The sequence below is a fragment of the Cyrtonyx montezumae genome, unplaced genomic scaffold (assembly GCF_038088225.1).
Source record: "Cyrtonyx montezumae isolate F1298 unplaced genomic scaffold, pur_monq_1.0 scaffold_21, whole genome shotgun sequence".
NCBI lineage: Eukaryota > Metazoa > Chordata > Aves > Galliformes > Odontophoridae > Cyrtonyx > Cyrtonyx montezumae.
Genome location: NW_027071948.1, coordinates 33,723 through 49,315, shown reverse-complemented (window position 1 = coordinate 49,315; position 15,593 = coordinate 33,723). Strand labels below are relative to the sequence as shown.

The following is a 15,593-nucleotide window of genomic DNA, read 5'->3' as shown; positions in this document are numbered from 1 at the left end:
TGTGTTTTCCAACTGGTTTCCTTCAGCAGGAAGCTCCAGCAAGTTAAATCAGAATAAAACATTCCCCATGCACAGAGTAAGACCCCAACCATGGGCAACCCTTGAGCCTTCCCATGGGGATAAAGATGTACCAAATTCACCCTCTTTAGGGCACATTGCCCCTAACAGTATTTTGGCTCAGAAACCTCAGTTTTTTTGGTGGACTTTTTCTTTCTATGTGTGTTGTAGAACTAATACAATTTGAGAGCAGAAAATTTTGCTGCCCTAGATCTGAGCACTTTAAAGCATCGGTAATTGTCAGCGCATTGCCTACAAATCATCTGAATTACCATGCAGTTCAGGATGTTTGTGCTAGAAGTATTTGCACACAGTTGCCTTTTTTTTTTTTTTCAGTGGAAAGCAGCAACATGCCTCATATTTGGGGAGAAAGGAGCTGTTTCTCAAAGGGTATGAAAAGAGCCCATTTTCTGAATCACTGGCCTGATACTTTTGTGGAGGGTCTATCCTTGTATCCTTGTTTTGTTGTCTACTTCAGCAGTCCATAAAGTTGCTGTTTGAATCTTTTGAGTGGTATTTCAGTGGATTTTGAGCAAAATAAATAAATAAAAAGGTAAAATTAAAATTCAGCTCAGGGTGAAGAGGTGTGTGTTACAGGACTTTCCTGCTCATCCTACAGTGAACATCCAGGCTAGCTGCGGGGCACAGAGGGTACAATGGGGCATCACTGGGGTTTGTCAGGTCTATCCTGTCCTGTCTTCTTTGTTCTAGCCTATCCTATATTTAGTAATCTTTGTAGGTTCCTTCAAATCATCCTATCCCCCTATCCAGCAGGGCTGGATTCTCGTCTTTGGGATTTACAGCTGTAGAAACTTCAACGAGATCCATTTGGGCCCACTTTTCTCCTTGAAATCTTGCAAGCTTAAAGAGCTCAAGCCAGTGCAATAGGACAGGCCTGAAATGGACCAGAGACCAAAATGATTCCAACTGATTTTCTTTTCCCTCTTCTCCACTAACGAAGCATACGTGCTGGGTTATTAGAGGCTGCAACAGATGGCAAGGGCTTAGTTGAGAGCGACGAAGCTGTTAAAAGGCACTGTCAAGCAACTGCTCACGTCAATGCGTTTACACTAGCAGGGCTTTTGCATGGTGAGGGAGTGTGGGAAGACAGCCAGGGGCTTCCGGCGAGGAGTCACTGAATTCTGCTTGCCACTCTGTTTCCCCTGAAGCTGGGGAAGCCCTGGAAGGTGCATACCTGAGTGCTGCAGAAAATTCCTTTTGGGGGCTGGAAGACTTTTTTGTTTTTGTAAAATCATAGAATGGCCTGGGTTGAGAAGGACCTCAAAGATCATCTAGTTTCAAACCCCCTGCCATGGGCAGGATTGCAGCCACTAAGTTTGTAAAGCTGGGGCTAGCCAGACAATGCTCTTGATTGGATGTCCCAATGGGAGGATGTGTGGTGGTCCCATCCCAATTTCCACAGCAGGATGCTGCACTGGTGAGGTGGCTCTTTGCAGCTGGTTGGAGAATTTACTCCTCCATTGCATTCTTCTGTTTTTTAATATATATATATATAAATCGAGATGGCATATAGATCAAAGCATGCCCTGGATAGAAACACGCTTGCTCAGAGTTTGTGCTTTTGATGCTTTGATCCACTGTACTTTTCCATAGCCATGTCATTATCCAGCTGGTAGCAGGGGTCCATAGTACCTGAGCCTTTTCCATAAGCATTTTGAGAACATTTAATGTCCGTGGTTCACAGTTTTTTGCTCTCAGAAGTGCCTTTACCTCCTGTGAGCTTCTTCCTTCACTGATGCCATTACTTACCTTCCTGCAGAGCTGCCAGTGCTGGTAAACTCCAGCTGTTAAACTGCATTACACAGCTTGCTCCTGAAGCATTTGCAGTTATTAATAGTTATTGATCCGCAGCTCATTTCCATTGCTTTTAGTAGGATATTCGTTGTTATGGATGAGGGAAGCTGGAGTAGTGGGGGCTGGCAGTGAGTTCCCTCTGTCCTCCCCAGCCTCCCTGAGGTTCGAATTTCGGACAACGGTCCCTATGAGTGTCACGTTGGGATTTATGACCGAGCTACACGAGAGAAGGTGGTCTTGGCATCTGGTAATATATTCCTCAATGTGATGGGTGAGTGCAGCAGTGATGTGATGGTGACAACGATGTGATGGTGGGACAATGAACTGGTGACAACATGGTGATGGAAACAATGCTGAAGTGGTGATGATGACGGGGTAGTGGCAGTGATGACTAGGCAGTGATGTGATGGTGATGTTGATGAGTGATGGGCTAGTGAGCAGTTGGGTGGGGATAGAGGGGAACCATTAGGAGGGTCTCTGTACCCCTTGCTCAAACCACCACCAAGACATTTTGGAGATGGAGCAAGGGATGACCTCCAGTTCACATCTCCCCAGTTTGCAACCCTAGTGAGTTGCAGGGAGTCAGGGGGTGATGCTGGGGATGGGATAGTGGCACCATGCTCACACCCCAGCTCTTCCTCCCCAATGCAGCACCGCCAACATCTATCTCAGTGATCGCCGCTGACACACCAGCGCCCTTCAGCCGCTACCAGGCACAGAACTTCACCTTGGTGTGTGTAGTGTCCGGTGGCAAGCCTGCCCCACTGGTGAGAAGAATTTGCTTGTTTCTGAAAATATCTATTGGTTGGGTCCCTGCAACCACTTGGCAGAGAACGGGGAATTGGAGAGAGATGCTTTATGTACATATACTCACTATGACCTGGCAGTTGGACTCAAACATCTTTATAGATCCAGTTGAAATTTTTCTATTCTAGCCTATCCTACCCTATTCTCTATTCAGTGATCTTTGTAGATCTGTTCCAATTATCCCTTCCTGTTCTCTAGTCAGTTATCTTTGTAGATCCTTTCCAGCCATTCAATTCCATCCTCTATTCTTTTCTATTCTATTTTGTCCTATCCTATGACCAAAATTAGCTCTGACCTATCTTAAATTGTACTTGTGTTTTTACACACAGGTTGTCCCTAGATCTCCAATGGGAAATTGTGTTATTTAATTTTTAGTATATGGATTTTTACATATATATTAATAGATTCAGTGCCAAAGCAAAGTGAATTCCACCCTGTTAGCCCCTTAGCATCCTCCTGCAGAGCTCCATGGACAACTCCATGCAGAGCTGTCCAAGGGGATGGTCCAACAGGTAGTACAGTGCCACTGCCATGTGCTCCCCATCCCCTCCTATCCCCCCCACAGGTGTACTTCAAGCGTGATGGGGAACCCATCGAGGCCACCCCACTGCCAGAGCCGCCAGCTGCCACTGGGAACTGGGTACCTCGCAACCTCCTGCACCGTGACCTGGATGACACCAAGGTGCCCCAGGCTGAGGGAGAAATGGGGGGCGGGCCCCCCAACACTGCAGAGCCCCCACGGGGTCTGGTGGCTGAGCGGGGTCCCACCACTGAAGCCATCCCCGAAACCGTGGTGAGCCGGGAGTTCCCACGCTGGGTGCATGTGGCGGAACCCATTTACTATTTCCGCCACACGCACGTGCCCATCAGTGATGGCACGGTGGAGGCACGGGCCACCCTCACCTGGACCCTCAACCCTCAAATCGACAACGAGGCACTCTTCAGCTGTGAGGTGAAGCATCCAGCGCTCTCCATGCCCATGCAGTCGGAGGTGACACTCAGTAAGGATGGCAGATGTGGTTGGGTAGACTTACTGGCTTTCTTCATGCATTTATTGCAAATTGGGGGGGGAGGGGGGGGGGTAAAAAGTAATTTTTTTGCTTTCTCTCCAGGTGTTGCATTTTATGTCAGATATATATATGAATTTTTGCATTTGTTTGCGTTTATCACCTGTTTTTGCATCACTCTCTTTCTCTATGGCTTTTGTTGCAACTGTACATGTGTTGCTTTTTTTGGCTTATGATGCAATTTCAAATTTATTGTTTTGTTTTTGTTGTTTTTTTCTTAATTTTGCATTTAAAACTTTTTTTTGTCTGGCCTTTTTGCTTCTTTTGCATTTTATTTCAATTTTGCATTTGTTACTCTTTCGCTTTTTCACAGTTACTGCAGTTTTGCTTTTATTCTTTACCCTTTTCTGCATTTATTGCAATTTTATATTTGTTGCTTGTTTTGGTTTTTTGTGGTTTTTTGTTCTTTTTTTTCCCCCTTTTTGGATTGTGCTGTTGTTGTTTGGGTTTTTTTTTTGCATTTATTGCTTTTCTTTCTTTTCCTATTTATTCCACTGGGAGGTTGTTGGTTTTTTTTCTCTTAATTTCTTGCCTTTTTTTATCTCTTTACACCTTTTTGCTTTTCTTTTCCAGGGGGTGGGGGGGGTTCTTCACACACCCAAGAATCAAAACAGGGTGATCTATAGAGCTGCATGATGATATGACGAGGTGATATCAGGGCTTCCCAGAGGCAGAGGCACCTTAAGGGAAGGACTGCTGTGTTTTTGGGGTGGTCTGTCAACTGCAGAGACATTTTGTTGTGTGCTGTAGAGGAAACAGAGAGTGGAGCAGGATGCATTTTGGCTAGGAAATGTCCTTAGCTATGAATGCATCCCATAGCAGCTGTCTATTGATCTTGTCACCCCATTCATCAGTCTTCAGGGTAGTTGCCTACCTGTCCATTTGGCCACTGATCATCTGTCCATCAGTCACCCTGCAATCTGCCTCCCCTGCTTGCCAGCACTTCATCAAAACCTCATTAACTCCAACCAAGGGCTCATGACCCTTTTCTCCGCATCCCTTTCTGTTGCAGTTGCTCCCAAGGGTCCTAAAATCATCATGACTCCAGTGAGAGCACGTGTTGGAGACACTGTTCGGATCTTGGTGCAGGGCTTTCAGGTCAGTGTTCCCATGAAGTGTTGCCCATGCTGCCACGGGGCAGTGCTGTCCCTGCATCCATCCCAGCACTTCAAGGTTGCCATGTGGCCATAAAGGTGGGACAATGGAGGCGATGGCTTGTGGGTCACGATCCCCACCCTGCTGTCCTCTCCATGCAGAATGAAGTCTTCCCCGAGCCCCTCTTCACATGGACCCGTGTGGGAAGTCGGCTTCTGGATGGCAGTGCTGAGCATGCTGGGAAGGAACTGGTGTTGGAGCGAGTGCCAGCTGAGCTCAATGGCTCTATGTACCGCTGCACTGCACAGAACCCACTGGGTTCCACTGACACCCACACCCGCCTCATTGTCTTTGGTATGGTGTTGCCCCTTCCCACGTGCTCCCTTCCTTCTTTCCTCCCTCTTAACCTATTTCTCTGCTGGTTCTTTCCCTTAGAAAATCCAAATATTCCCCGAGGACCAGAGGACTCCAATGGTAAGTGGTGGCTGGAGGTGGCATTGACTCCAAGAGGTGGTGGCCCCACTAGGTCAGGCTGGAGGGAGCTCTGAGCACCTGAGTTAATTGCAAGTGGCCCTGTTAATTGCAGGAGAGTTGAACCAGATAGCCTTTAAGAGTCCCTCCCAACTCGACTGATAGTATGATTCTGTGATCGAGATGGAAATGCCTGAACTATCCATTCCTTTTCTCCTCCTGCCTAGGTTCAGTTACCAGCCATGGCAGCTTCAGACTAGTTTTGGCACTCACCCTAACAGTGATCCTGGAGCTAACGTGAAGCTTCGCTCGCCTCTTCCTCTGTCAACTCCACCTGTCATTTACACCTCTGCCAATCGGTTCTCTCTTTTTTCTTTTTCTATGCTGTTTACAGTCTCAGTCTCTTTCTGTCTGTGTCTTGGCTTCCTCAGACAATTCAATTAAAAGAAACAAAAATCTGCCTCTGTAGAAGGCTGCACTGAATGTTTTGTCCTCCTGTGTGTAGAGGTAAGGGAGAGGTTGGGTTGGGAACTGAAGGAAGATCTGGGTACTGGCCTGGGATATCTAAGACCACCTTGCAATACCGAAAACCCCACCATGGGGAATCCAGTGGCTTTCCAAGGTCTGGGAGAGGGACACACTTATGCTATGTTGCCATGGCCCAATGTCCATTGGAAAGGAAGCAGCAGGGACCGTGTCCCTCCATTTATATCAACCCTAGCACATGCCTAGGCTAGTAGAAGGGATGATCCTGACCCCACTGCACTGCTGTTCCAGGATTCAGCTCCATGGGACAAGCCATGTGCATCACCAGCATGAGTGCCATTGGGAACGAGACCCTAAAATGGCTGTGCCACACACCACCCTTCTGGTGCTAAACCAGCCCCATGCAGGCATTCACTCCTCTGTCTTTTCCTCCAGCAACTTAATCCTGAAGGATTAGCCAGTAGGCATGCAGTGCTTCATCCTCCTAAAGCCCTGTACTAGTGCTAAGCATTATTACTATTATAACTAATTATTATTAAGCAGATTCACTTCCTACCAGTCACCGTTGCCAGCAATTTCCAGACCTCAAAGGAACTGAATAAACAGACAGTGGCTCAGGAGTTGCTACCGATGTGCAAAACCATTCAGCATTGTAATTTTGTCTGGAAGCTGTGCGGGGACAAGCTTGCTCTAGAGGCCCTGGATGGATGGGATTTAGGAGGATTAGCAACTCTACTTTCATCCTGAAGCAAAAAGGACCAAGCGTCTGAATCCCTGCCGGCAAGGAAGGATGCCAGTTGCTGAATCCCCAGCTCTACAAACCAGCTGCCTTGTGCTACAAAGTAGGTTACAAACACTTCCCCTATCTGTTTGAAGTGAGAACCTTTCTTTTCAGGCTATTTGTTGTTTGGATTGCCACATGCTGTAGACCACACGGAACGATTCCCAATGGCAAAGCTATTCCTTGCTGGGTTAGAGATGCAGCAACCCCATTAGCAGTCTGGGGCCCTCATCCAAATGCAATTAAATAACCATTACACCTGCTCACTGTGAAAATGGGATTTAAAGACCCCCAAATCTCTGCAACACTGTAACCTAGAAGCTTGAAGATGAGCATAAGGAAGGCAGTGCCATCGTCCGGTTCATTGCACCAACTTCAGAGCAATGCCACCTCTGGGAGAGGATTGATGAGCTGGTGGGCTCAGCATCCCAGATCTGCTATCCATATGGGACACTTGGCTCTTTCCTTGTTGATAATGATTATAGCTTCATAAAATTGTTAAGATTGGAGAAGACTAAGAAGGTCATAATTTCCAACTGTAGATCATCTAGTCCAACCATCAGCCCACCCATTACGGCAGTATATTTATCAGTGTGCAGAGAGGATGGAGATTGAGACCTTCTCATTACTACAACAGCCCAAATGATGAGCAAAGTTGCGCACAAAATTCTCACTTTGGGCAGAGACGCCTGATTTAATGTTGTCTTACTGAGCACTGAAGCAGTTCTGTCACTTCCTCTGCCATATGAGCAGATGCAATTTTAACATAGAATCATTAAGGTTGGAAAAGACCAGTATGATCATCAAGTCCAAACATCAGTGCATCAGAGGTTGGCACGGAGTGGTATCACCTCACCAAAAACCCCATGCACAACTTGGGGCCAGCCATCTCCTGCTCCCTTATCCTTCACCTGCTGCGGTCCTACATGGAATTACATCAATTAAATCCCATCCCTTTCTCCACCATACTCTAGACCTGGCAGTATATAATGCAGGAGGCTGTGAGGTTACGGAGCTGCTCTGCTTGATTTATTATTGATGAGAGCTGACAGATCCTCCACTGACAATCTTCCTAAGAGATACGATTAGCTTGTGAAAAATTAATTGCACTTCTGAGGGATGATGCAAGCTGAAAACCCCAAGGAATGGCATTATCAGTGTTCTCCAATTTTGGTGGACTTTGAATGTAAGTGCTGTCTCCAAATTTTGCTAAAACCTGTTCAATTAGAATGACAATTGCCAAGATATCACTTCAGCTTGCAGTGGCTGCGTTTCTTGCCCCAGCACAATCCCTGAAAGGTTCTTAATCCTTCCAAGCCCTGTGAAAATGGGTGGTGATAAGAGAAACCACACACTGCAGTGTGCCTCGGGCTGGAGCTTTGGCAGCCTTCATCTCAAGGTTGCAGTGCGTCTAACGCTGGAAAGCCTCCAGGTTTGCGGGCTATGGGATGGGGACATAAAGGCAGGGATGCATCATGAGGGAGCAACAACGGGTTTTACTTGGTGCTCCCTTGCCTCTGTTCCATCATTACTGGGCACAGCTACTTGGCAGGGTTCACACGGCTGCTTACAAATGCATGTATAATTGATATTCCCTCCACAAGGAGCCTTCTATGCAGATCTTAGTGCTGATTAACAACTGCAGCAGCGAGAGATGAGAAACCCCAGGGTTGTATCTGTGTACAGGTGGACAGATGCTGTATGGTGCATGGATACAATTAGCCAAGCCCCAAAATGCACCCTTGCCTCAATGCCCTGAAAAAGAGAGCACTGAACAGAGTGGAGCAGTACTACAATCTTGATCTCATGAGTGATGAAACCGGGTGCCACCAGACTCCAGTGAAGACTGTTTCCCCATCTCTCAGGTAAGAAACTAGCATTGGTTGTCTCACTTTTTTTTTTTTTTTTTTTTTCATTTGAAAGAACTCACACTGTTCTTCTTCACCTCCTCAGCTTGTGCAGGACCTTGCTCCTTTGCACGTGTCTCAGTGCAGAGTAGTGTCCCTGGGGGAAAAGGAAGTTCATGGTTTCCTTTTCCAGCCCACTCAGCAGAGGCTACTGGGGGATGCCATGAAAGGATGACGCTATACCCCTTCTCTCCCCTCCATGGGAATGTGCAGTTCACCACATTTTTTAGAATTCAGATGAGAACTGCTCACGTGCATGGTATTTTTGCATGAGGAGTGGGAAAAAAATGTGACATTGTCTGTGCCTCAGTTTCCTCCCAGCAACTCCCCATCCTTGTGTGCGTCTGATAAGCCACAGTGCAGCACTCATCCCTTCAAAACGATGGCTCACACCTCTCCAATTCCTCCCTACACCATTTTTTCCCCTCAGCCCAATTATTTTGTTTTTCTGAGCACATCCTTTCCCCGTGCACACCATAGCTCCAGCCTGCAGTTCCCTTTCCACCTCCACTGCACCTCTATTTGCAGCAGTCTGCCCTCCCCAAGCCCCCAGCCCCTCTCCCCTTGGCTTGTTATCCACATGTCACTTCCAGGCTCACCACCAAGTGATCTCAGTGACTGTTGGGATACTTCCTGTCACCCTTTGTTAGTGAGCATGCTGCCGAATTACTTATCCGGTGGCACAGAGCAGCTGCTCTGCGTCAGACCAAAGGTCTGCCCAGCTGCAGGCTGTCTCCTCCCTTCCTACCCTGTGCTAAGCTTTCATCTGACTTCATCCCTCTGGGAGGCAAAACAAGGAAATAAGACCTTTCTTGGGTCAAGCAAGTTGTTTTCCCTTTACAGCAGTATTAAATAGCAAAAAGCAATGGAGAAAAGCAGCTTTGGCAGGATGTGTGAAGGAGACACATTCCCTCCTGTCACGTTTGTGCTTCCTTAAGCTCTCCCTGAGTCTCTTTGTTTGCCAAGCTCTGTGTCACAGCTCCCTGCTGGTGACACCTGAGCCCTCCCTGTCCCACCTTGCTCAAACACGCCGAGCTCTCATGCAAACGTCCTGCATGCTAAAAGTCACCTTGCCCCAAACTCCCTACCAGTTCCACTGGAGGCTCAGCAATTATCAATCGGATTCTTCATGTTCCTGAGTGCTTGGTGCAGAATAATGAGCCAGTGGATAACCGGTCCCTGGCAGTCCAACATGCAGCTGACTGGAAAGCTGGTCCTCTCTGCCACCGCTCTGCTCCTGCTGACTTTGGCATACAGATTTTACAAGTCCCGCTCAGCACCTGGAGGCAACAACCCAACATCCGATGCTTGCAGAGAGGAGAGAAGGGAAAATGCAGCCCCAGATGGGCAGGATGTGGAAGGTCTGCGGCACAGGCGAGTGTTCGGGGCACGGAGTGGTGGTGATGCCCAAGCAAGCGTCCCAGATCCACAGCGTAAGAGAGAGAAAATTCTTTCAGTGAACAAGGAAGAAGAAGGAGAGAAGGCAAAACCTCACAGCACTGGGGATCTGAATGAAATGCCTAATGAGGAGAAGGATGGTGGGAATGGACACGGCATGCTTGTCCCACACATCATGCTTCCCAGCCAGACAGCAGGGGATAGAGGTGCACAAAGCACCGAGCAGGATTTCGCCAACAGAATCAACAGCCAGGAGGGGAGCAGAGAGACAATGCAGATCCTTAGTGTCACCTCAGAGCTTGGGGTAAAGATAACAGCAAGTTACAGGGAGTCAGATACCTCCTACTCTTTCTCCTCGATTGCAGAGATCCAGGTGAAGGATAGCTACATTGCTGAGAGGAAGGCAAAGAGTGGGGATGGGCGACTGTCTCCTGGCCTCAGAGGTAAAGTCTATGACTATTATGTCCAGTCCATCTCCCATTCGTTGTCAACAAAAAAGACTCTCCCATCGGCCTTTATGGGGACAGCCTTGAGCTGCAGCTCAGAGCGTGTCAGGGAAGAGCTGCAGTGCTTGGAGTGGATGAGTGTGGAGCAGCAGAGATCAGAGCGGGTCAGTGAAGAACTGCAGAGATCGGAGAGTATCAACGAAGAGCTGCAGAGCTTTTCCACTCCACTTCCTGAGACTCGATCCCAAGAGCCAGCTGTGGCATTGCAGAACCCTACCACCTCTCCTACTGTCCCATCAAATGCAGAGAGCTTAGAGAAGGACCTCAAGCCCCCAGCTCCCACTCACAGCATCAGTCGGAAGAACAGTGTCCTCCAGATTGCAGAGAACTCTCACCTCCAGCTGCCTGCGGATGGATTCGGTGTCCCACCAGCTGGCACGCCACCAGCAAGCCCTCAGCTGGACCTGGTGGACAAAGCTAACTTCCTCCAAACATCACCCCCCACCCTAGATACCCATTTGGACCTGGGGAACTGCTATGAAGTCCTCTGTAGGGCCAAGGCAGAGAAGCTTGACTTCCTCCAGGAGGCTGCCTACAAGGTCATGAGTGACAACTACCTACAGGTGCTGAGGATGCCCTCCATCTACTGCCGCCTCAATGCCAGCGAGCGGGACCTCATCCTTCGTCGCAGAATGAAAGGGAAAAAGTGTGTCGTTGTGGCAGACATCAGCACACATGAGCTTGGCCTCTACACCAGCCAGCTCTGCTTCTACGATGACAAAGGGGACTGCTGGCATCACCTTTGCCATGTGCCACCAGAGGTGGTCTCCCAGGGGTGTGCCATGTGCAGCATGTTTAACTACCTCTTTGTGGTAGCAGGCTGCAAAGGCTTGGGCCGTGAACAGAAGCCTTCCAACCGTGTCTTCTGCTATGACCCATTGACCAATATCTGGAGGGAGATCTGCCCCTTGAACCAAGCACGGCCTCACTGCAAGCTGGTGGCCTTGGATGGCTGCCTCTATGCAATCGGAGGGGAGTGCCTCTACACAGTGGAGCGGTATGATCCACGGTATGACTGCTGGGTCTTCATTGCCCCACTGCCTCGTGACACCTTTGCCGTAGCCCACACGGCCACGGTGTGTGATGGGGAGATCTATGTGACGGGGGGTACCTTGCGCTATGTGCTGCTGCGCTACATGGCCCATGAGGACAGCTGGACAGTCAGCCTGGCTGGCGGCGGCAAGGACAGGACAGTGGAGATGGTGAGTGTCAATGGTTTCATCTACCGCTTTGACCTCAATCGCAGCATGGGCATTGGTGTCTATCGCTGTGGAGCTAAGGCCAAACTGTGGTATGAGTGTGCCACCCCTGCCAAAGCCTACCCAGCCTGCTTCCAGTGTGCCGTGGTGGGCAGCCTGGTGCACTGCATCGGTCGTCACTTCCACATCCGTTTCTTGGCTGACTCGGTCTCACCACGCTTTGGAACAAAGGCGCTGCAGCCCTTCCCTTCACCCCAGGGTAGCCTGATCCCAGTCGTCCTGGTGCTGCCATGGGCAGAGTTGGAGCAGACACAGGTCTGAGACACGATGAGATTGTGACAAACAGGAAACAGAAGTCACCAACCTTCATTTACAGCTATATATTGGACTAACGCTATCAGGACTATGTCACATTTGTTTACCTTCTACTGTTGGACCAATGCCATCAGGACAAGGTCACTCCTTCATTTTCCTGTTTCCTGTAAGTGGAAGAGAAGGAGACAGATTGTACTGAAATGCATGTAAACCAAGCCCTGGGGACAGAAGAAAGAGCAAAGCTGGAGCTGGGTGGACTCATTTGCTTACAGGTGTGTCTGCTTGAATGCAAATAAACTCAGGTTCCCAGCTACCCTCATTCAAGGCTGCTTTGCAGACAGCAGGTTTTTAATACTGATGCACATGCCTAACATATGGGGAGTTTTAGGGCATAGAAAGACAGCAGTGAAATTTGGTCCCTAAGAGGTATCTCTAGAGCATGCCCCATCAGCATCAAGCTGTCACTGAACCTTCATGTCACCCCAGAATGGGAGATGAGGCTGGGGACCAAATCATTCCATTGAGGTGTCACTCCTTCTATTGACTTGTTACCCATTATTTATATATTATTCTGGGCTGAAGATAAGGTAAATACTTATGCACACACCACGTATGTAAATAGATGCTATAGATTTTATAGACAGTTGGTCTTAAATAAAATTAATGTGAACATTTGGTAAAATTAACCACAGGCTACTGTTGCGCATCGTTTAAAGACTAATGGGAACAAAGAGGCCTGTGCGTGTTTTACATTGCTAATTGCTGCATGAGGAATGTCTCCAAGGAAGAGCCCAAAAGCAAAGCAGAGCTCTCACTGTGAGTAGCTGGTTTGGCATCGGGACTTCTCATCTCTTTTTCCTGGGTTGTACAGTCCTCACTCAATTTACACACCCGTGTCCTGCCAAAAGCCCACTTTGGGTAATTGCATTTTCTTCCCCTAGCTCCTTGAACTGTCAGAGAAATGGATTGTCATCTGTCATGTCTATTGCTGCACACCACTGTGGTTCCTGTACCTATATCCTTGGTCAAGTGCAAAGCCACTAATGCATTCAAAGCGCTCAGAGATAAGGGAGGGCACTGGTGCCACACTGTACATTATATGGTGTTGGGAGAGTGTACATTCATGTTTGTCCAAAGTGAACATTCTGTGTGTAAGCAGGGAAATAGCCTCACTTTGGATTGATTTTATCCCAGTTATTATTGCTACCTCATCTCATTCTCTCTGACATTGTGAGGAATAGCCCAAATGGCACAATTAGTGCATATGGGTGTTCATGGGTTTTATGGACACGTGTTCTCAAATATTTTATGACCTGGCACCAGAAGTCATTAACTCACAGCTCAAAGTCCACAACCCCACAGTACTTACTACTTCTCTCTGCATGGCCAAAAGTATGTGATTTTTCAGGTCCCTTCCAACCCAAGTCATTCCAGGAAATGGCCTTGAAGATCTTCCCACAACTTTTGGTGGTATCAGTGGGGACCTTCCTACTAATGTTAGGAGACCATAGGAAGAGGTAAAGCCATGCTAATTAATTCTGCTTCTGCACTTTGCTCATTAGCACGTAGTACATTGTACACTTTGGCTGGTGGAGGATGGCAATGCAACTCTACTATGCTAGAAACTGTCATAGTCCTGGGGCCACCTCATCCCACCTCACAAATGATGTGCATTATCTCTCTGCTGTGATGCCGTATGATTCAAAAAAAGCTTTATTATTATTATTAAACCCCTCATTATTTGGTTACTGTCACAGTCCATTCTCAGAGCAGCAATCCCAATACATTGGGCATCCCTGGGAAGGAGGGTGGGAAGGAGGCAGTTGGACCCCTTCCAGCTGACAGCTCTCATTTCAAAAGTTTTGTAGGGATCCTGCACCTCATGGTGATATTTGTTTCCGCATGAGGTTTCACCTGAGATTTAACTCCTTGTTCTCAGGACAAGGCAAGGATGAATATACTGCAGCACTAAAGCTTTTTTTGCAGCATGATGACCTTGAGCAATTAAAATCAACCTTGCACCCTCCTATATTAAGACAGTTCTCCTGGGGTGGCATTCTGGAGATTGAAAGCACTGAGGGCACCCCGTGTCATTCTGTAGACAAAGCCAATTTCAGCCACAAAGCACACACTGATCCTACACTCAAGGGCAAAGTGAGTTTTAGCTGAGGTTAGGGGAAAGCAGCACAGAGGAAAGGATAAATGTAAAGTGATACTCTAACCTGGATGATGTTTTTCCTTGTGACATCAAGGCATTATTTTTGCTTCAGAGATCGGCAAAGAACTTTTTGTTCATCCTTTCAGAACCTATTCCTGGCCCATAGCACCAGCTCTGATCAGCTAACAGAAGAAGAGCTGATCCCTAGGTGTAACTGCTCAGACACCCTGCTTTGCAAAATCTACCAAACACAGCCCTTGCACTAAATTTGGTATTTTCTTCTAGTCAGGAAGTTCCATTATGCACCCTACCACATTTACTTAGGCAATTACATAGTTTAATGTACATTGATTTCGATTCTTAATTTTTACATTTTTGATTATGGCAGAAAACAGAGAATGACGCATTTCTTATTTACCAGACGTTCTTTCTCCCTTTGCAAGTGTGTCAGGCTGCATCCAAATGGAAATTAGAAGTCAATTAAAGAAGTACAAAACTAGCATTTTAAAATCTTTTTTTTTTATTAGTTAAACACTGCTACCTTCAATGTGTTAGCTATATCATGGGGAAAAAGAAAGCAAAAACTGAAAAAGTGAGCTTGTCCAGACGTGTTTTGCATTTAAAATTGATGTGATACATGAAAGAAATATTAAGCGCAGCAAGCTGCCAAATTAAGCAACTCGTTCATGATGGGCAGGAGCAAGCTTGTATCGGTACCTGAGGTTGTTCAGAGGAGACTAGTGGGAATTTAGGAGCAGAGAAAAAGAAAAAAGGAAAAATCTTGGTACCCGAAGCAACTCTCAGCCCCTGGCTGTGACTTCTCGTGGATGCTGATGAGGATTCCTACATTGTTTTGAGACATTATGCTGTTACAGGATGAATTGCCATGGAAGAGTCTCCAATGAGGCATTTGGAGGTGGAGGAAAATACTCTTCTCTCCCTTTAATAGGTCAGTGGTTGGACTTGATGATCTTCGTGATCTTTTCCAACCTTAATGATTCTGTGAGTGAGAGTGGAGGTGATGGGTTGATGATTGGACTTGGTGATCTTAGAAGTCTTTTCCAATTTCAATGATTCTATTATATATTTCTTTGACCCTTCCACCAAATTGCCCAAGCACTGCTTCATGGAGAGGATGCTGGAGCCACCAACATGAGCCTGGTTTGCAACCAGGAAGGTGATGGGGAGCTGAACCCAAACTGCTCAACCAAACCCCTTTGCAGACATTGATGCTTTCACGATGTCTTGGTCCAAACTCATCCTAATGCATGGTGCCCAAGAGCGACTTGGCAGCATCTTTCTCACCCCAATGGGCTTGGAGGCTTCATCCCATTACAACAGGTACATGGAGAAACCGGGGAAAGCTGAGCATCTCAGGTATGTGGGAGCTCAGTGGAATCAACCACTACACAAAGACCTTACCCAAATTTATGCCAAAAGGCTGGAAGATGGGAATCAGAACCTTCTGTGCAAAGTGGGGCTCATAGCACACCAAGGACGCCTGCCAGCACCAAGAGGTCAGCAACGATGA

The 15,593-nt window shown here is 47.5% G+C and overlaps 2 protein-coding genes across 2 annotated transcripts in view; both read left to right on the top strand.

The window, feature by feature from the left end:
* Positions 1-6,093, top strand: part of IGSF21 (immunoglobin superfamily member 21) — a 30,591-nt gene extending 24,498 nt beyond the window's left edge. The window contains exons 4-10 of the mRNA XM_065737834.1: positions 2,025-2,143; positions 2,524-2,639; positions 3,245-3,680; positions 4,759-4,844; positions 5,003-5,195; positions 5,277-5,315; positions 5,540-6,093. Coding sequence (XP_065593906.1) covers positions 2,025-2,143; positions 2,524-2,639; positions 3,245-3,680; positions 4,759-4,844; positions 5,003-5,195; positions 5,277-5,315; positions 5,540-5,613 — 1,063 coding nt within the window. The 3' untranslated portion in view covers positions 5,614-6,093. The remainder of the gene's footprint in view (positions 1-2,024; positions 2,144-2,523; positions 2,640-3,244; positions 3,681-4,758; positions 4,845-5,002; positions 5,196-5,276; positions 5,316-5,539) is intronic.
* Positions 6,094-9,640: 3,547 nt separating this feature from the next.
* Positions 9,641-13,083, top strand: KLHDC7A (kelch domain containing 7A). Its single transcript, XM_065737833.1, has 2 exons — positions 9,641-12,176; positions 12,597-13,083. The coding sequence occupies exon 1, from the start codon at positions 9,643-9,645 to the stop codon at positions 11,908-11,910; it is 2,268 nt and encodes a 755-aa protein (XP_065593905.1). The 5' UTR covers positions 9,641-9,642; the 3' UTR covers positions 11,911-12,176; positions 12,597-13,083.
* Positions 13,084-15,593: the final 2,510 nt, after the last annotated feature.

What these genes read in the sequence shown, in the direction of transcription:
- KLHDC7A (XM_065737833.1), top strand. Translation starts at nt 9,643, where the DNA reads ATGAGCCAGTGGATAACCGGTCCCTGGCAGTCCAACATGCAGCTGACT.